Source organism: Staurois parvus, unplaced genomic scaffold, assembly GCF_062004578.1.
Source record: "Staurois parvus isolate SC_StPar_1 unplaced genomic scaffold, SC_StPar_1.0 ptg000270l, whole genome shotgun sequence".
Classification (NCBI taxonomy): Eukaryota; Metazoa; Chordata; class Amphibia; order Anura; family Ranidae; genus Staurois; species Staurois parvus.
Window position 1 is genome coordinate 915,004 of NW_028318066.1, and position 20,330 is coordinate 935,333.

General features: G+C 42.7%; 2 protein-coding genes across 4 annotated transcripts in view; one reads left to right on the top strand and one right to left on the bottom strand.

The window, feature by feature from the left end:
- COPB2 (coat protein complex I subunit beta 2) overlaps nt 1–2,209 on the bottom strand; it is a 28,269-nt gene extending 26,060 nt beyond the window's left edge. Inside the window, exon 1 of the mRNA XM_089681528.1 lies at nt 2,052–2,209. Within this exon, the coding sequence (XP_089537654.1) occupies nt 2,052–2,054 (3 nt within the window). The 5' untranslated portion in view covers nt 2,055–2,209. The remainder of the gene's footprint in view (nt 1–2,051) is intronic.
- A 60-nt stretch (nt 2,210–2,269) lies between these two features.
- On the top strand, nt 2,270–18,700 carry LOC149459165 (E3 ubiquitin-protein ligase Hakai). Of its 3 annotated transcripts, none has more exons than XM_089681529.1 (7): nt 2,270–2,422; nt 4,474–4,641; nt 6,941–7,038; nt 8,076–8,159; nt 9,098–9,171; nt 9,598–9,639; nt 17,251–18,700. In XM_089681529.1, exons 1-7 carry the CDS (start codon nt 2,410–2,412, stop codon nt 18,278–18,280), a joined length of 1,509 nt encoding a protein of 502 aa, XP_089537655.1. In that variant the 5' UTR covers nt 2,270–2,409; the 3' UTR covers nt 18,281–18,700. The 3 variants fall into 3 exon arrangements, with proteins under 3 accessions (XP_089537655.1, XP_089537656.1, XP_089537657.1); XM_089681530.1 differs by having other exon boundaries at nt 4,474–4,632; XM_089681531.1 differs by lacking the exon at nt 9,598–9,639.
- Nucleotides 18,701–20,330: the final 1,630 nt, after the last annotated feature.

Sequence of the window (20,330 nt, forward strand, 5' to 3'; positions counted from 1 at the left end):
GGAATACCGCCAGGGAGGTTAAAGGTGCTTACAGACGCAAGATTGTATCCACCAATCAATTATTGTAGAAATGTGAACATCCATCTGCTGATAGCAGGTAGCTGCCATAAGGGAAATCACCATCAGGTAACAGAACATCTGTATTCTATGTAATAAAGGGTGGACAGGAGTCACATGATCAGTGCACACTGTGACTGAAATCTACACACCACACCCTTCACAATACCATTATACACTGCTCAAAAAGATTAAAGGAACAATTTTTAATCAGAATATAGCATCAAGTCAATTAAATTGCTGGGATATTGATCTAATCAGTTAAGCAGCAGAGGGGGTTGGTAATCAGTTTCAGCTGCTTTGGTGTTAATGAAATTAACAACAGGTGCACTATATGGGAAACAATGAGACGACTCCCAAAACAGGAATGGTTTTACAGGTGGAGGCCACAGACATTTTTTTCCCTACTCTTTTCTGACTGTTTTTCACTAGTTTTGCATTTAGCTAGGGTCAGTGTCACTACTGGTAGCATGAGGCGATACCTGGACCCTACAGAGGTTACACAGGCAGTCCAACTCCTCCAGGATGGCATATCAATACATGCCATTGCCAGAAGGTTTGCTGTGTCAGCACAGTCTCAAGAGCATGGAGGAGATTCCAGGAGACAGGCAGTTACTCTAGGAGAGCTGGACAGGGCCACAGAAGGTCCTTAACCAATCAGCAGGACCAGTATCTGCTCCTTTGTACAAGGATTAACAATATGAACACTGCCAGAGCCTGACAAATTGACCTCCAGCAAACCATTGGTGTGAATGCCTCTGACCAAGCAATCAGAAACAAACTTCATGAGGATGGCCTGAGGGCCTGATGTCCTCTAGTGGGCCCTGTGCTCACTGCCCGGCACCATAGAACTCGATTGGCATTTGCCATTGAACACCAGAATTGGTAGGTCAGCCACCGATGCCCCGTGCTTTTCACAGATGAGAGCAGGTTCACCCTGAGCACAGGTGACAGACTTGAAAGGGTTTTGAGAAGCCGTGGAGACCGTTATGCTGCCTGTAACATTGTTCAGCATGACTGTTTTGGTGGTGGGTCAGTGATGGTCTGGGGAGACATATCCATGGAGGGATGCACAGACCTCTACAGACTAGACAATGGCACCCTGACTGCCATTAGGTATTGGGATGAAATCCTTGGATCCATTATCAGAACTTACGCTAGTGCAGTGGGTCCTGGGTTTCTCCTGGTGCACGACAATGCCCGGCCTCATGTGGCGAGAGTATGCAGGCAGTTCCTGGGGGATGAAGGAATTGATTCCATTGAATGGCCCCCACACTTGCCTGACCGAAATCCCAGAGACCACCTCTGGGATATCACGCTTCGGTTCATCCAACGTCACCAGGTTGCACCTCAGACTGTCCAGGAGCTCAGTGATGCCCTGGTCCAGATCTGGGAGGAAATACCCCAGGACACCATCCATCGTCTCATTAGGATCATGCCCCGACGTTGTCAGGCATGCATACAAGCACATGGGGGCCATACAGACTACTGAGAACCATTTTAGACCATTGTGAGTTGCTGCAATGACATTTCAGCAAAGTGGACTAGCCTGCTGCATCATTTTTTCACTTTGATTTTCGGGGTGTCTGTGAATTCAGTCCTCTGTAGGTTGAGAATTTTCATTTCCATCAAACGATGGGCCATCCTTACAGATCACCCAGTCCATATCAGTATAGATATCCAGCATGAGATTTTTTTCCCCATTGAGATCTGATGTGTTTTCAAAGTGTTCCTTTCATTTTTTTTGAGCAGTGTGTATGCAGACTACACCACCCCCACACCTAGTCTGTCACTGACCCCCATGACACCCGGGTAATCCCCCCTGTAGAGATGTCAGGCCATGGGACGCTGCATTCTATGCACTACATATAGAACTCCATGTCCCACACTCCCAGTGCTGGTATTGGAGGTCAGGCCACGTCCCCAGTACAGGAGTCTGCGATGTAGTCGTGTTGGTGCCCGGGTACTACAGTCTGCTCAGTCGGTACACTCACCATGTCTCCGGGTCCTCCTGCTCTCTCTCTGCTGACTGACGTGGAGCTTCCGGGAGCCCGGGCCGATCTCGCGAACTCCCAACCCTTCCACTTCCGGTCGGTTATTAGAGTCGGGGATGTGTGGCCGCCACCTTGTGACTGGCGAGAGTCAGAAATCCGTGACGTGGCTGGAGTAATGCGGAAGAGCAGCCATGCTGTGATTGGCGGATGTCCGGGGATGACTATTTCCAGCCTTAGGGGACGTGCCTGGCTGACAAGCGCGTTCTTAACATCTCATGCGCGCTCTCGTCAGCGGCGCTCCTTCCCCTTCCTGTGAACGTTGTGTGACTTCCGCTCCCGGAGTGCTCCGCGCCGCATCATGGACCATAGCGGTGAGTATCGGGGGGACAGTGGGCCGGGCTTCTCATTGCACCCCCGTGTGCCGGTCCCGCTGGGTGTATCATGGTGCCCCGTCTGACCATGACACCCACCCTGTCTCCGCCATGGTGGGCCGCCTTTACTGCTCCTCTTTCTGCTTCATGATACTCGGACGGAGCCTGAGGCCTGGGCCCACCAGCTTCCTCATCAGGGTGACAGTGCACGGCCTTTCTCCATCACTGATCAGACCGTACTCTGTCAGTGTCTGGCCAGTCAACTTCCATCCTCCTCTTGTCAGTGCTGTACCACGCCTTCTTCCATCACTGATCGGCCATTCCCTGGATTCCTGCTTCCCGTTCTTCCATCGTGGTCATATTCTGCCCCAAAGGCTTCTTCCTTTTCATTCTTCCATCTTAATCTTCTTCCACCCCAAGTCGTCTTCCTTCCCTTTCTTTCATGTTGGGCTTCTTCCTTTTTAATCTTCCATATCGGTCTTTTTGTGTCCCATGGTCTTCTTCCGTCACGGTCTTCTTCCGTCACGGTCTTCTTCCGTCACGGTCTTCTTCCGTCACGCTGCTCTTCCGTCACGGTCTTCTTCCTTCCCGCTCTTCCGTCACGGTCTTCTTCCATCACGGTCTTCTTCCTTCCCGCTCTTCCGTCACGGTCTTCTTCCTTCCCGCTCTTCCGTCACGGTCTTCTTCCTTCCCGCTCTTCCGTCACGGTCTTCTTCCTTCCCGCTCTTCCGTCACGGTCTTCTTCCTTCCCGCTCTTCCGTCACGGTCTTCTTCCTTCCCGCTCTTCCGTCACGGTCTTCTTCCTTCCCGCTCTTCCGTCACGGTCTTCTTCCTTCCCGCTCTTCCTCCGTCACGGTCTTCTTCCTTCCCGCTCTTCCTCCGTCACGGTCTTCTTCCTTCCCGCTCTTCCTCCTTCCCGCTCTTCCTCCTTCCCGCTCTTCCTCCTTCCCGCTCTTCCTCCTTCGCGGTCTTCCTCCTTCCCGCTCTTCCTCCTTCGCGGTCTTCTTCCGTCGCGGTCTTCTTCCTTTCCGCTCTCCCGTCGCGGTCTTCTTCTTCCTTTCCGCTCTCCCGTCGCGGTCTTCTTCTTCCTTTCCGCTCTCCCGTCGCGGTCTTCTTCTTCCTTTCCGCTCTCCCGTCGCGGTCTTCTTCTTCCTTTCCGCTCTCCCGTCGCGGTCTTCTTCCATCCCAAAGTCTCACTTTGTTAGTGTTTGACCAATCCCTGTCATTGCATTCTTCGTGTTGTGTTCAGCCAGACACCTGATTCCATCCTGGTCCTTTTCCATCCTTGCTTTGGTCAAATAAATAAAAATGTCAAACGTTAGTTGTTGGTGTTTTTGGTCTGAAAGAATGTTGTCCACCTTTAGTGAATCTGTTTTGTTTTTCTAATTATGCATAGTATCTTGTCTAAGGTGCCAAAATTCCACCAAAAACTGTTCTATATCAATACAATGGTTTGTTGCAATGCACCATGGTGATCATCACGCAACATGCAGATTTCCATTCCATTAACACTAAGGTCCTATTCATACTCGTAAATGGGTCTGTCTGTAATCATTTGCGAGCGATTGGCTGTGGACACAAGCAGTGTATCCATGGCTGATCACTTGCATGTAATTGCTCCATGAGTGATTACATGCTAGTGGCTGCAATTTGCTGCAGGAGCTGTCAGCCATCTTTCAATGGGGCTGTCTCCTACAGCTAATCGCCAGTGACCCCTGAAGGGGTTCCCACATATGATCACTCATGGGCCTCATTCACAAGTGTGAATGAGACTATTAACTAGATGGTAAAAATTAAATGTCCAGAGGGGTATCATTATAAACACTAATAAAGTGGACGTAAAGGCTGAAAGTTTTTTACTTTAATGTTTTATCTGCATTAAGGTAGAAAAACCTTTTATTGTCAGAGGGTCAGGGCTGCTCTGTGCAAAGCCATTGCACAGAGCAGGTAAGTATGAAATGTTTATTATTTAAAAAAAAAAAACAAACTTTACGATCACTTTAAAGTTCTTGTAACCCTGCATCTAATTTGTCATTTATATCCTATTGTAGACAATGATTTACAAGGGACAAACAGTATGGGATCCTTGAGTGGATTGGATGTCAGACGGCGAATTCCAATTAAACTCATTTCAAAACATCCAAATAAAAGTAAACTCTCCCCTCGACCCCAAAGAAATATGAGCAGAATCCCTGCCAAGTCTCAGCAAGGTGAAGAAGGTATATTGTATTATGCTTTAGTATTTGTTTTATTTCTGCAGTACACATTCTGTTAGGTGAATAGTTTTGTTTTTATTTGCAAGTTCCTCAAGGGCTCATTTACACTATGTGTGGTGACCAGTGTTTTCCGCACTGGACAAATACAGATCAACACTAGGGCACATAGAAAACAATACGCCCTGTTCATGCCACAATGCTGGTGTGATGTGCAGAGTGAAAAAAATGAAGTGTTCACTGCAAACAAAATAACCCACAACTGCCTGCATGGTATAACGCTGCTTTTTACCATGCCGTCTGGCGTGAACCTAGCCCATGGGTAGGCAACCTGCGGCTCTCCAGCTGTTGCAGGACTACAAGTTCCATCATGCCTCTGCAAGTCATAGCTGTGACTGTCCGTTTTGTAATGTTGCAATGCCTCATGGAAAATTTAGTTCCACAACAGCTAGAGAGCCGCAGGTTGCCTACCTCTGACCTAGCCTAACACTGAAAAATGAAGGCTGTTTCTATGTTTTACAAAGATAGGATCTGTTTTGCTAAGCAGGTTTGGAGGGAATGTGGTGGTACTGTCCACTGAAATAGATTTCTGGCTTTCTTTTGCAAATGTGTCTCATGGTTGGTTGCAGTTAGCACTGCCTTAGAAAATAAAACCTACAGTTTGACTCCTGAGTAACAGAAGGGTTTTTACATTCCCGTAGCAGAGCTGGGGCTTGCTATACAAGTTACAACCAACCTTACCATACAAGTATACAATCAATTTTACATTCGCCCAAACTATGTAATACGAGGTCCTACCTAACCTAAACTACCCAATCTGTGTCCAATCAGGCAATCCCTTGTACTAGATGCTTGTTAGTAGATTTAAAGATTGTACAATCAGACTGTGACATCTATGGTGAGCATAAAACAGTGCTTGTCTGATCTATCATAGGAACTGTCTTTAGTGTCAGAGGTCTTTAATACACAGTAATGATTTTCCGTGCTGTGTTTATTTGATACAGTCATTCATTTATATCTTAAGTGAGGCTAAAACTCTGGACAGAAATGTTTATTTTTATAAGGTCATTTCTCTACGTTTTGTGCAGTTAGTTCTTCTTTTGGTACAGTTAACCATCCTCTGGGTAATCCCAAGTTGAATGATTCCAGATTAGTTCTCAGACTCCGTTTCATTTTTGGTGTGACTAGTAGCCATTATGGCTGCTATTCCCCTGGCCATATATTGCTTACAATCCTCATTAGTTTGAGCAGCAGTGTAATTACATTGCCACTTGCTCTTTTGGATGACTTGGGTGTCTGACTCCTCGGCTGACCCACCCACTTACTATGCATCAGTTGGTTGACAGACCTGGAGACTGCTGCTCTGTCCCACACACCCAACGTTTTAGCTCATCACAGGTTACAGTCTGATTTATACCGTCTCCTTTAGCTGTCCATAGATGACCAGTTTAGTTTTAATTTAAAAGAATGAAAGGTTTCCTCCATCCACACTATCGAGGTAGATAGAGTGGAAGGGATTCCTCTGAGATTGTATTCTGACAGCAGGACTCAGCGTTGTCAGTATACACTGAACAGCAGCTGCAGCCAGTTGACTTCATCTGCCCAACTGTCCACCTTAGCCAATCAGAATAAGCCTTGTATTCATTGATAAAATACAAAGCTTCCTGTGAATAGCTGAACAGTGTTTGGCCTGACTCAATTTTGTTCCAAGAGTGGGACGGGAAGCCCCTGTACTGTTGCTGGAACCCAGCACTGTATACTGCATGTAACTGATGCTACATACAGTTTAGACAGCGCTCCCAGTGGCCTCATGTACTACCCCTGGTTCACATCTGTGCAGGTGGTGCCACTATGGGACCCACACAAATACCTGCAGCCGCACCACCCACACAGAGGAATGCGGGACCCACAGGCAGGTGCCATTAATTCTAATGGCATGCCTCCAGCACTGGAAACTGCAATTGTACGGGAACCTCGGTTCCCCTGCAGGCTGTGATTTCCCAAGTAGTGGAGAGACTTCTTCCCTGTGTGTCCTGTGGTAGGGGAGTCCATGCAAATGAATGGGCTTTCGTGCCCGAGCAAATCGTGGTCCGCACGACCGCACAGGTGTGAACCAGGGGTTAGTGACTTGTACCAGCTTGGTCCAAACAAACTGTTTAAAGTTGAATCAAACCCGAAGTTAGGCTTTATTTTTCTTGCTGTTAATTGTGACATGGTGTGTGATAGCACTTTGTAAACTCCACCTTTCATGGTAAAACAAATCTATAATATATATATATTTTTTTTTTTTTTTTGTCTCGAGAAGGTTTTGATTATAATGAAGAAGAAAGATATGAAAATAAAGCCAGTGACATGTTTGGCAATCAGAGGAGATTTCCAGCACACATATTTTGGGATTTTAAGGTACAGTGTCATTGTAAAAATGTTGTTCTAAGGAATAATGATTTCCATATTTATATTCTACTTTGGGGACGGGTTTGAAAACAACTTGGCTTATGCATCCTTGAAACACATTACTGTACTAACACTTTAAAATGCTTTCTCCCACAATCCAAGAAGTATAAAACTATTGTTTATAGTTGATGTGACTATATCACTGCTGTTTCTTACACGTAGTACATATATGTAGTGTGTATATATACATGATTTTGCATTTCCGGGTAGGAGGCGGGTGCGCCCTACTCCCCGCCGCTATTTGTGGTCGCGGCTGTCAATCACCTGGTCCTGACTGGTGATTGCCGAGCGTCTCCAACCCCGAGGGGGACGGGGACTGCTTGCAAACAAAACAGTTCTTTCACCTATCAGCTCCTACACACTGCTTTATGCACAGCCATGCAAAGCAGTGTGCTTATAGTGAAGCACAAATATACACAGCCCCACAGTAAAACATACACAGCACACAGTTAACCCTTTGATCTACGCACATGTTAACCCCTTCCTGAGCACTGATCACTATATTGGTGCCACTGGTGATTTCAGTGACACCAAGTCATTACCCCCCCAGTGTCAGAATGCCCCGCCATGATCGCTCATGAGCCCCGTGGCTGTGTCCATAGACAGACAGCGGGACTTGGCCCTGCTCCTTTGTTACTGGCTTTGACAGCTCATGGCTCCCAGTGCCTCAGCAAAGCCACTGTGACAAGTAAGTGAGGGGAGAAAAGATGTGCAGATGTGCACAGCGCTGGATCAAATGAGGGCTTAGGTAAGTAAAAGGAGAGGGTGAGGAATCATAATGGATGCCTATATTTTTTAACTTTTAAAGCAAGGAATGCATGAAGGTAAAAAAATGATTAGGCTTTAGAACCACTTTAAGTCCAGAAACTTTCCAGAATCTACTTTAGGCTCAGGGAAGCCATTATTTGTGTAAAGCATGATTCCTGATTTCCTCTCTGCCTTCACATGCTTCTATTTGGGTAAACATTTAATTCTTCTTTTCTTAGCTAAACCTTATCGGAGAAAAGGATGATACTCCTGTCCATTTCTGTGACAAATGTGGCTTGCCTATCAAGATATATGGGCGCATGGTAAGTAATAGTTTTAATGGAGCACACTTATGACTAGAAATGGAAGTTCCGGCTATGCAAACCTCTAGATAATGCATATAAAAGTATGGTGTGATGAGAACATTGCGTAACTCCAAAAAATTATAGTTTAGTCAGTATTTATGAAGTGCATAGCATGCTCCTGGTTATATATGTTTCTAGTTAAGAAAAACCCCTACATATGCTTTTGGCACTTTAAGAGTCCATGCACACTAGGCTTAAAAAAACACTGCTTTGTCTGTAGAAGCAGCTTAATGTTTTCTTATGTGTTCATGCACATTAGGACATTCAGCCCTGGTTCACACTGATGTGGTGCGGAATTCGCAGCGTTTTCAATGCGATTTCCGCACCACATCAGAATCGCACCCCGTTAATGCGAACCGCTGCGGGTGTGTATGTTGCGTTACCACCGTGAAAGTGGTTCGCAAAACGCGGTGCGATGTGCAGAATCAGATCGCATAGGTGTGAATACCTATTCGATCTGATTCTAGTGCAACCCAAAAAAGGGTCCTGCACATTTTTGGTGCAGGTGCGTTGTGAATAGAGCCATACAAAATGTATGGCTCCAATCACACCGCACGCAAAACGCATGTGATTTGCACAGTAATGCGGTGCAGTTCCTGTGTGAATCACATGTAATATACCACACCGTACATATGTGAACCCAGGCTCAGAGGCGTATTTTAAGCACAGTGTTTAGAGGGAGGTAAAAAACCCTTCTTTTCTGAATTTTTGAGAGGAGGTGTCTGGCAGAAAAAAAACCGCTAAAAGCTCCTGAATTGAAGGACTGTACAAAAACGTGTCGTACAGTTGTGGGGTGTTTTTTTTTTTTTTTTTTTTTTAAGCTCAGTGTGCATGGTCTGTAGTTCGTGAACTTTGTGAAAGTGCTAATGCCAAAACAATTTTTATTCTATGTACAGATTCCTTGCAAGCACGTTTTCTGCTATGACTGTGCTCTGTTGCATGAGAAAAAGGCAGATAAGCTGTGCCCAGGGTAAGTCATCTTCATACATTTAAGTTTTAATATATTTGATATTTTTTATAGATCCACTTAATTTATCAACCTCCCTCCCATTGATGTCTTGACATTGATTGTAGAAATCATATAGAGGTGTTTGCCATTTGTCTTTATATCACACATTCAGCATCTATTGTCCCTTTTTTATTTGCAGTAAATATCAATCTTTAAGTATCTTCCTCTATTTTATTTCTGTTGCTTTAGGCATGTCATGACTTATATCCAGTTCCCAAATATAAATTCATAGGTGTAATTGTTTCTTTACTACTATATTTAGTACTGTGCCCCACATTTTGTTTTTTGTTCTGCCACTTTTAATAGTGGATCCTAAACAATGTGTGTGTATCATTTTCTTTTTATTTTATTTTGTCATGTAATGTCTCTTTTTCCCCTTCCCAAAAGAACACTTGTTGAAGAAAGTACTGACACCTATAAACGTGTGAGGTAGGTTTTCAATAGTATAGTGATTTTCTTAAGGTCACAGGGTTTGTGGTGGAAATTTTTGCATTTTCTCTAAATGATGTGTGACAAGGGCTATACTACAAGAACGGTTTACTCAGAGTAGATGTAATCTTTCTTTGGGAGGTAATTTTATTATTGCAACCAGATATTTTTCATCCCACTTTTATTGAGTGTGAATGAATATCATTCAGCAGTGGACATCTGTTTTGCCCTATACATGGGTTGACTTCTGACAGATTATATGTAGCCTACTTATCCAGTTTGTGGTTACCCTGAGTCTCACTGGAATCACTTGTTACTGCATGCATATTTGCATGTGAAAATCCAGTGTTTATTTTTTATGGCAATATCTCACCACAGAAACTCCTCTGTGAAAAGCCTCATATGTCTAAATGCTGCTCTGATTAAACATGTTCTTAAGATTCTTATTTAATGCATATGTTGATGTTAAAACTGAAATCAAGGTTTTGTTATGTTATGTAAAATTGAACTAATGTGATAAAATGCTATGACTACTATTTTTAATTTTATGCTAAAAGTTAGTATATGTAAAACTTTTTGAAAGTGTGGAAGAGTTAAAAAAAACCCACAAACTTACATTTTTTTTTTTTAATTTATATTGCTGTCCCTGTATCTGCACTGGGTAGTTTTCTTTCTCTAATTGCACTGTTGACCATTGTAATGAGGACGGCAAGTTATGAGAAATCTATCATCTTGTGGTTGTCACCAGCAGAACTATAGGCAAAACTTTTTTTTTTTTTTTTTTTAACATTTTAGATAGAATAAGAGAGGGTTATAACCCGTCAGAATTTTTTTTTTCTATGTGTTCCATTGGGGAGATTTCCCTTCACTTCCTGTCCCATAGCTAGAGCAGGAAGTGAGAAATCCCTCCAAATTGAGGGCAGTCCTGGTTGTCATCAGAACTGGTATCCCCATTAAAAGATATCCTCTCTGTTGCTGTTTTGGAAAAACCCAAAATTTGGGATTTTTTTTTTACTTTCACTTTTGGTGATAACCGTAAACATGACAAGATATGATAGAGAGGAGATCTCCCTTATGGGCTCAGAAAGCAATAAAATCCTGCAAGGTGTTTGAATTACTCTCCACTCTATCAAAATTAAAAAACAAAAAGTTGGGTGCAAGGTTCAGTCCAATAATGCAGTTACCTCTCAAAGGTTTAGGAAACATTCCCACAGTTTCCTTACCACTTTTCCCCCCCCCAAGCAAACCACACCACCATCACCCCTCCTTCACCCCACTATACTTACTAGACCACCAATACCCATTGCATGTCCTTGCAGTTCAGCTCATAGACTTCTATAGTAGACAAATAGTAGCTGATCTGCCTACCAGTCCCACAAAATGGTATGGGAGCTTTGTGGAAACTTCTCCTTACTCTTTATAGTTGAAAAATACTCAGATGTTTGAAAGCCAGGTTAGCAGTATTGGTGGGCTACGTACTGTAATAAGAGCTTGAATTAATTATATTTGGTGGAGAAAAATGTGCTCGAGGCTCAGTCAGATTTGTAATTTTTTTTTTTTTTTTCTCCAGCAGAGCTCATTTGAGCAAAATTATTTTGGTTATGGGTACCATATCGGAGGGTGCTTGGGCCAATATTTCTACAGTGAGGTTTATTGTAACCCTTGTGTTTCTATTTATTCATCCCAGCAAGTATTTATCTTGGTTTGAAGTTAACATTTGGTCATAGATCAACTTTTTATCAGTACCTGACAGGTTGACCTGTATTGCAGTGCATTGTCTTTTTTTGCCGATCTGCCTCTTTTCAAATTGACCTGCTGAGAGTTCAACACGGCATAGATGGATCTTATTGCAAATTTGCACATCATAAGGATTTTTTGTGCCATTTAATTTAATTGTTTTTAATTAAAATGTAATTTTCTTTCTCATCCATTGAAGGACACAGGATGGTTTGTATTGTCAGGTTATAATGCTGCCCACAAGAGGGTTGAATACTGGCACAAAAAAAACAAATTGTAAGCCAGCCCAAGATAACCCACCCTCCTACTCCCACCATGCTTCCACTTTTGCAAGTGTCCTAGGAGGATACAGTAGATGTCTTTTATTCAGAGAAAAATCTAAACTTTTTTTCTAGCTTTTTTTTTTTTTCCTTTTCAAGACTCCTGCCACATTACTGCTGAATTTGTCTTTAAATGCAGCTATCTGCATTGGCCTTTCCTCAGCTTGACTTTGTGCTGAAACAGCCATTGTGGGTACTGGGTTCCGTTTGTGACACTTTCCAGACCTTTGTGTACTAGTAAAGGTTAACCTTTACTGAAGTGCTTTTCAAGTTCAGAGCCATTGCCTTAGCGCTTGCCCTTTTATTTAAAAACTGACTTTGTAAGTAGGCTGTTCAGGCCTAGCACAAGAAGCTACCTTGACTCTAAATATGAGATTTTTTGCTTTCCGTCGGCCTTAAAGCAGAAGGAGTTAATGATGAGGGATTGTTCTCTGGCATCATTCTTTGGGTGGAGTATTGCCTGTACTCTCCTGCCAGTCAGTGCTGAAGTACTGCCAGGCGTAACATTGCCTTCTCTGCTTTGTCCAGGGATGATTTTGCTGCAGTCATGCAGCATTTTATGAACCACATAGCATTAATTAGTGCATTTTGGCCGCAGAAGCCTTTATGTGATCGACCTGTGGCCTTTGAGCCCTCTGATGCCGGGTCTCTCCAGTACTTGATGGCTGATCCTGCATCTAAGGACTTTTATTAATGCGGTATGCACCACTTTAAAACCTGAGGAAGAGCCTGAAGCCTCCACCAGGATATTCCTTTAATGCCAGTTCACATATATGCGGTTTGAACTGCATCCAATCCACATGACGTGAAAAAACATTGCTTTCGATGGTGCCTGTTCACATATGTCCGGTGCACTGGTGGTGCGGAATCAGTGCATTTTGAGAAAGAGTCCTGTACGATTTCTGAACAATGCCTTCATTGCAGATTACGGGCTATTAACTTGTATGGAAACCGTTTCTAAACCACATATCTGTGAACAGGAGACGATCCTGAGCTATTCCTATCCTGAACCTGATGTAAACCTGACATTAACCTCTGAACAACTACTGTATCAATTAGCTGTGAAACCTGAGCTTCAATCTGCACCGAACATGTGTGAATCAGCTCTTGGGGCTGCTAAGACCACCAAGACCTTTCTAGTGCACCCACTGTTCCCAGTCTTTTTATTTTATAAAGACTGGAAACACCATGACAAGATCTTTTTATTTTCCAAGTATCTGCCAGCCTTGTACACATTTGAGGCGAATTTCACTAAAGTGGCCAACTCTTCTGAGAGGCCAGCAGTATGAAAAAATGGCTAGTGGTCTATTCTAGAACTCCTGTTCTCTCTTTCAGGTCCTGTACATCAACCTGTCCTGGTTGTGACCTTGATCTGTCAAACCCTGATTGACTCATCTAAGGCTATTAGATGGGACCTAATTAGTATGAAGGTTGATCCCAAAGTCACAGAGATTTAGACCTCATGTTTTGCAGCCTTGAGTATAGAGTGTAGACAGGTTGGGGGAAGTCTCCTAACCTCTCATGTGAGTCTCCTATCAGACAGATGTTAGTCAGGTGTTTTGACATTTTAAAAAAAAATTTCTCTGCATGACCGAGGGACAACACCTTTTAGATCTCCTATCAGGGATACAAGTGGTGACAAGAGTACTTATCCTTCTTCGTGTCTTGAAAAGTTCTTCGTGACCTTAATTCGACTACTGTTTTCCAGGTTTGCTAGGTTGCCACCTTGTTTCTGTTCACACATTGTCCAAGTTTTGCCAGGTGGATTCTCAGGGCTCATGCAATGCCAGCTTTGGGCATAAGGACCTTTTTTAGTTAACTTTTTGAACTACAGATAATCCTCAGTGTGTTTTTGGTGTTTTCTGTTTTTTTAACTGATTTTTGACATTCGGACAGTGCAAAACCTTAGTATCCTTCAGTGAACAAGAAAGAATATATGATTTTTATACTCCCCACAAGATCTTTTTCTTGGAGAGATGCAGGTCCCACCCACCTGTGCGCATGATGATCATGGTACTTTGTACTACCACAAACTGTGGCTTGCTTAGGAGTAGGATGGGTTATCCTGAACTGGCCAACATTTTTTTTTTTTTTTTGCCAATGTCCAGTTCTCTTGTAGGTGGCAGTATACCCGCAAAAAAACAAGACATTCTGTGTCCTTCAAGAGACTCTAAGAAAAGGATTTTATGATGAGTACAAAAGTTCTGCCGTCCCTGCTATTTGATAATTGCTTAACATGAAGCTTGATCTTTGCAGTAGTTACTGATTATCATTGGTACCATTCTTGAGTTGTGACAGACTAAACGTTACTAATGCTTGTCTAAGACCAAGTCTTTCATATACACACATTTTAAAGTACATACTTTGTTAAATCCGTTTCAGTCAAATACCATGCACAGTTCATATTTGCAGATTTCACATTAGGATTTCCCCAAAGATTGAGTATATGATAGCAATCCTATTTTACATGTCACTCCGGGGTGAACGTCTCATTTTTCAAAGTGAAGGCATCTCTGCTCTTGCATTGTAGCACCTAGCGGACTAACCTGTCCTTAACATTAAATTAGAACTAAAGGAAGGGTTATGACCCCTGTGAGTTTAGGGTTTTTTTTTTTTTTTGCCATCTGTGTCCTAGGTCAAAATAGGAAATGAGAGGGATTCCCTGATTTGTTACCAGAACTAATGTCCCTATTGGAAGACTTCCCTTCTTTTCTTATTCTGGTGATAATCCAAATATGAGATTTCCTTTAACTTTTCAGTGAACATGGTAAACAGGACAAATAGGGGGATCTAATCCCTGTCCACTCAATCTAGAAAAAAAAGAAGAAAAAAGCATTTAGATATCCCTTAAGACTGTTGTAAAAAAAATCGTAGTCTTGGGCTAAGGCAGTGTTTCTCAACTCCAGTCCTCATGGACCCCCAACAGGTCATGTTTTCAGGATTTCCATTATTTTGCACAGGTGATTTGATCAGTTTCACTGCCTTAGTAATTACCACAGCTGTTTCATCTGAGGGAAATCCTGAAAACATGACCTGTTGGGGGTCCATGAGGACTGGAGTTGAGAAACACTGGGCTAAGGTAACACACCTGAAAAAGAATTTTGATTTTCAGCCTTGTGACTTATACTGAAATCTCTCTGGACCTGATCTGAAAATAACTTCCCCCCCCCCCCCCCCAAAATAAAGATCCTTCACCTGGTGTATAATCTTCGTGAATTGACCTGTTTATAAATTGCATTAATCCTACCTCCTGTTTGGTGCAGTTTAACTACCAGTTACATTGTTGTGCCACGTAGCTGGTCAGCAAGTGCTCCATTATCTGTTATAGCTCAGGATAGTTATTTGGCTCAAACCGAAAAATCCCAACAATCATTTTGTTTAACTTTGAAGTTTGCTGATCAGTTGCTTGATTCAGATCAAGTCGTTCAGACAGGAAATTAAGAATTGCACAGCTATAGTCTGCAGCACCCAGTGGCCATGAGGAAGGAGCATGTATGTCTAAAGGGATGCTGGAAATGTTCTTCCATATAACACTCACTCTTCAAAGAATATCCAAGGCAGGGTGCTTTGACATTTCCATTTCCAGGAGCCTAGCAGTCCCTCCCACCAAACTCAGAACAAAGACCAGCATATAGACACAATGATGTCACAAAGGGGAAGGGAAATCTTGAGAACAAAGTGATTTTACTGTAAAAAAAAAATGAATTACATGGTGACCAAGGGGAGGGGGAAACAAGGGAAGGTATAGTTGTACAATACACTTCATCTTTACTATACAACATTGTTATATCAATGAACAGACACACACACTTTGTATTATGTATATGTATATGTACATGTTATATGTGTGTGTCTTTAATTCTGTGGAAACCCTTAATAATTTCCAGTTGCAGCCGTCAGCAGTGTGATATTGAGGTCCAGCTAGCTGCTTCTATTTAGGTATCTTTGTTACAGGACTTTGCTTCACAAAATACTATACTGTTCAGCCGATTAGTTATGCTTAGACAATATACGGTCTACAGGCTTCTTTGGGAGTTTACAGTCCAGTGCCAGGGAACCCTGGGAAGTAAAGGACCCATTCGCACTTGTCTGTCTAAAGAAAGAGTAAAGCTTAATTTTAAAAAATGTTGGCAGGCAGTGTTTTGTATGACAGAAGAGGGGCTGCGTAGGTCTATCCTGTCATAGATGCCTCTACCTGTCTGTCAGCATTTTTTCTGTAAGTGTACACTGAGTTGTGCATGCACAGCTCAGTGTACAGTCTTGGTACAATTTTGTGCTGCAACAAAGTAACCAAAATCCTGGTGAAGATGGAAGTTTTTCTTTAAGAGGATCATGGACACTGAATCACTGGAAGGAAGTGCTTTGGTAAGTGTGCCGTTATGTGCAAGCATGCCATGCATACTTATACATTATGGCAAAAAGCTCCTGGGGGACTGAAATTTTGCTTCTGCTCTGATGGTTTACTTCTGCTCTCAGTCAATGGAAATGCATCAAGACACGTAAATGTCAGTTGCATGGATTGGTATTGAAAAACAATGTAAAATACAACAAACATTTTGATGCTTTTTCCTTTTTATTTTTTATTTTTTTTTTAAACACGTCTGGCAAAAAATGGACAACTGTAACTGGGTTTTTTTTTATGTTGCGTCTTGAAAAAAAATCAGCACTTAAATTTAGAAATCTGCTCCAAGGTGGCCTCCTTCTGAGAATGCTAGGTCTCTGGCTATCATGGTTTTTTTCTGGCTTCAATACTTTAAGGGATAAGTTCATCTTTTGCACAAAAATCATTTTGTTTTTACAGGTAATTATTTTTGGCTGCAGAAGCCTGTAAATCATTGCACCAGTGATCAGCAGATCGCTGATGCCATGCAGGTCTCCTGCAGACCTGGCAGTATATCTGCTTGCCCATATGGGATGTACAAGGAAGCATACACTGACAGGAAGATTCAATTGGCTACCACGGTGCTCCACAGCACCGTGGTAGTTCATTGAGAACTACAAGCCGACAGCTGCTAAGGCTGTTGAGACTTGTAGTTCATTCATACACGGAGCCCCGCACGGCTGTGCTGTTTTTAAATACTGACAGCTAATATGGGGAACTTCTCCCTGCATTTCTGTCATGGGGGGGTTATGGGTGAGGGGGCAGCAGCTGCAGCATTGGGAATATGTTACATGTTCCACCCAAAAAACAGGTGAAACATGTAACATATTCCCAAAGGTGAACTGATCCTTTAAAGTGCATGACTAGAAGGACAGGTTGGGGGTATACAGATCAGAAGCTTTTCCTTTCGCTTTACTGGCAGCATACGTTTTAAAGGTCAGTAACATAGTATTGAAGCCAGATGCAGCAACATTACTAGTTGCAAAATGAGGTCAGCAGCACCTTAAGTTCTTCTCGGTTTAGGTTTCCTTTAAATTAAATTTGCAGTTGGTAAGAAATGCACGGCACAGAGAAAACATGCAGTATAAGCTAGGTCTTGGTTACCACTGCAAAACACTGTATGTACATCTTTATAATAGTTTGCTATATAATCTTTTTGTTCCCTTTTTACAGTTGCAATGATCCCGTCCAGCGAATCGAGCAGTGTGCCCGGGGAACTCTGTTCATGTGCAGCATTGTGCAAGGATGCAAAAGGACATATTTGTCCCAGAGAGACCTGCAGGCACATATTAACCACCGACATATGAGAGCTGCAAAACCAAATCGTCCACAGCCAGAACCAATCCATCCTCCAATGGCCCCACCTCCTACAGAAATGCCTGATCGTTTTATAATGCCCCCTGATAAGCACCACTTGAGTCATATGCCTCCTAAACAGCACATACTGATGCCCCCACCACCAATTCAGCATGTGCCTCATGAGCATTTTAATCAACAGCATGAAGATATGCGTGCTTCCCCAGCAGATATGTCTATGGCGCCACCTCCTCCTCGCCCAGTTAGTCAAGATGCTTTTCGAATTAATACTAGAACACACAGCAATTTAATAACTGTACCTATTCAAGATGATTCCAATTCTGGGGCCAGAGAAGCTCCTCAGGGACCTGGTCCAGCTCTTCACCATCCTGAGTATCCTGGTCAACCTGTGGTAACGCACCCTCACCATATTATGCCTCCACAGCAACATTATGCTCCTCCCCCTCCACCACCTCCTCCAATTAGTCATCCAATGCAACACCCACCTCAGGCCGCTGGTACACCTCATATGGTATACAGTCAAGGACCCCCACCACCTTTGACGACGGCTCCTCCACCAATCACTCCTCCACCTGGACATATAATAGCGCAGATGCCACCCTACATGAATCATCCACCACCAGGACCTCCACCACCCCAACATGGTGGTCCACCTGTAAATGCCCCTCCTCCACATCATTACAATCCTAACACTTTGCCACAGTTTAACGAAGAGCAAGGAACTCTCAGCCCACCTTTCACACAACCTGGGGGCATGAGTCCAGGTATATGGCCTGCACCTAGAGGACCACCACCACCTCCACGAATGCAGGGTCCTCCGACCCAAGCACCTATTCCTGGACCTCATCATCCTGATCAGGCTCGGTACAGGCCATATTATCAATGATTTGTGTATACTGAACTTGCTTGATTTATTTTAATGCCTAATTTGAGAACTTGCGTGAAAAAGTCTAGAGACTTTGTATCTTTGTTGAGGGTTCTTGTGCATACCTTATTACATTCAATATTCTCCTATTCCCAATTATGCCACTGTGCATATATTATACAAAGTGATGATTTTTTTTGTGTGTGTTCTCATTGCATAGCACTAACAAGTTTTGTCTTTTTACCACTTTGCTTCCAAGTCTTACTTTTCTGTTACAGCACATGATTAGGTATCATTTGTGATGCTTTTATGAATGTATGTTTAGATGTACAGTTGTATCCCTTGCTCTCTAAGGTAGTGTGAATAATATGCAGTTATAACTGCTATATTGTAGCCTGGTATTTTTACCAGTGGTCAAATAAAAACTGTTCCCACAAGCTACTGAGCTTTCCTGCACATTTGTTTTCAGTGTAATCTAAACAAACTATTTACTTTTTATGTATATATTGATTTTGAGAATAATTCTAATGATAAAAGTAAAACATTTTACTTGTTTAAAAGACAAAAAAACCCCAAAAGAATACAAGTTAATTGTAAAAGGTGTGTATGTGTTTTATTTATTTATATTTTGTTCTTTTATTGTGCCAGAAATTTTGTTAATGTATGTTATGATTAAGGGAATTGACAAAGAATGGTGCTTAGTTGTGCCAAGAACAGTCCCTTACTTCTATGACAAATAATCCCAGATTCACATACATGGTACAGAATCTGGCACAAAATGAGTCAAACATAAAATGAGAATATTTACTAGTAAAATAGTCTTTTTACAAAACTGGTTTATAATTTCTGTTGTCAGGAGAAATTAAAGTGACACTAAACTCCTGGTTTAAAAAAATATTCAGGTATGTGTTTTGACTCAAATACCTTCCATTGGTCTTGTTTTCCTCCAAATTCCTCTTTTTTTTTTTTTTTTTTTTTTTCCTCCTGAAGTGGTCCAGATTTCTGTTAGAGGATGCCTACATTTGTTGTCAATGGTCTCGTTTTGTGTAGGCATATATCCACCCTCTCTTGCTCACTTCATGGACTATGTAGCATGGGATGTGCACGTTCCTAACAAAGGGAACACAGACAATTCAATGATAAACAGTTGACAGGGCCTTTATGCAGTGGATGTGTATGAATTAATTTAATTGAAGAATAAGGATATTGTTTAGTGTTACTCTAAAGTGGTTGTAAAGGGTTTTGGGTTTTTTTGTTTTTTAACCTTTCAACTCCCCTCCAAAAATAACTTAGCCCGATCTCATTTCAGTGTTGTGCTTGTGAGCAGCATCACTGCTTTCTCCTCTCCCTCTCCTCACTGGCTCAGAGGCAACAGCGGAAGCCAATGGGTCCTGCTGCTGTCAATCAGATCTATTGAGAGAGGTGGGGGGGCAGGGCCAGGGCCAAGGCCAAGTCACACTGTTTTTATAGAAACAGAACCCTGATCGGTAGCGAGCCTGCATGTCTGCTACCATAGCATGCATTTGCTTTGGGGGCAGACAGTGAAGAGGAAGATCAGACAGAGCAAAAGAGGAGGTTTGGGGTTGTTCTATGCAAAACCACAGAGCAGGTATGTACAACATACACTGCTCAAAAAAAATTAAAGGAACACTTTTTAATCAGTATAGCATCAAGTCAATTAAACTCCTGTGATATTGATCTGGTCAGTTAAGTATCAGAGGGGGTTGTTAATCAGTTTCAGCTGCTTTGGTGTTAATGAAATTAACAGGTGCACTAGATGGGCAACAATGACACAACCCCTCAAAACAGGAATGGTTTTACAGGTGGAGGCCACTGAAATTTTTTTCCCTACTCATCTTTTCTGACTGTTTTTCACTAGTTTTGCATTTGGTTAGGGTCAGTGTCACTACTGGTAGCATGAGGCGATACCTGGACCCTACAGAGGTTGCACAGGCAGTCCAACGATGGCATATCAATGCGTACCGTTGCCAGAAGGTTTGCTGTGTCTCCCAGCACAGTCTCAAGAGCATGGAGGAAATTCCAGGAGACAGGCAGTTACTCTAGAAGAGCT

What these genes read in the sequence shown, in the direction of transcription:
- LOC149459165 (XM_089681529.1), top strand. An exon ending in GTCTCAGCAAGGTGAAGAAG is followed by an intron (nt 4,642 to 6,940) that starts GTATATTGTATT and finishes TGTCTCGAGAAG; the next exon opens with GTTTTGATTATAATGAAGAA. An exon ending in GCAGATAAGCTGTGCCCAGG is followed by an intron (nt 9,172 to 9,597) that starts GTAAGTCATCTT and finishes CCTTCCCAAAAG; the next exon opens with AACACTTGTTGAAGAAAGTA.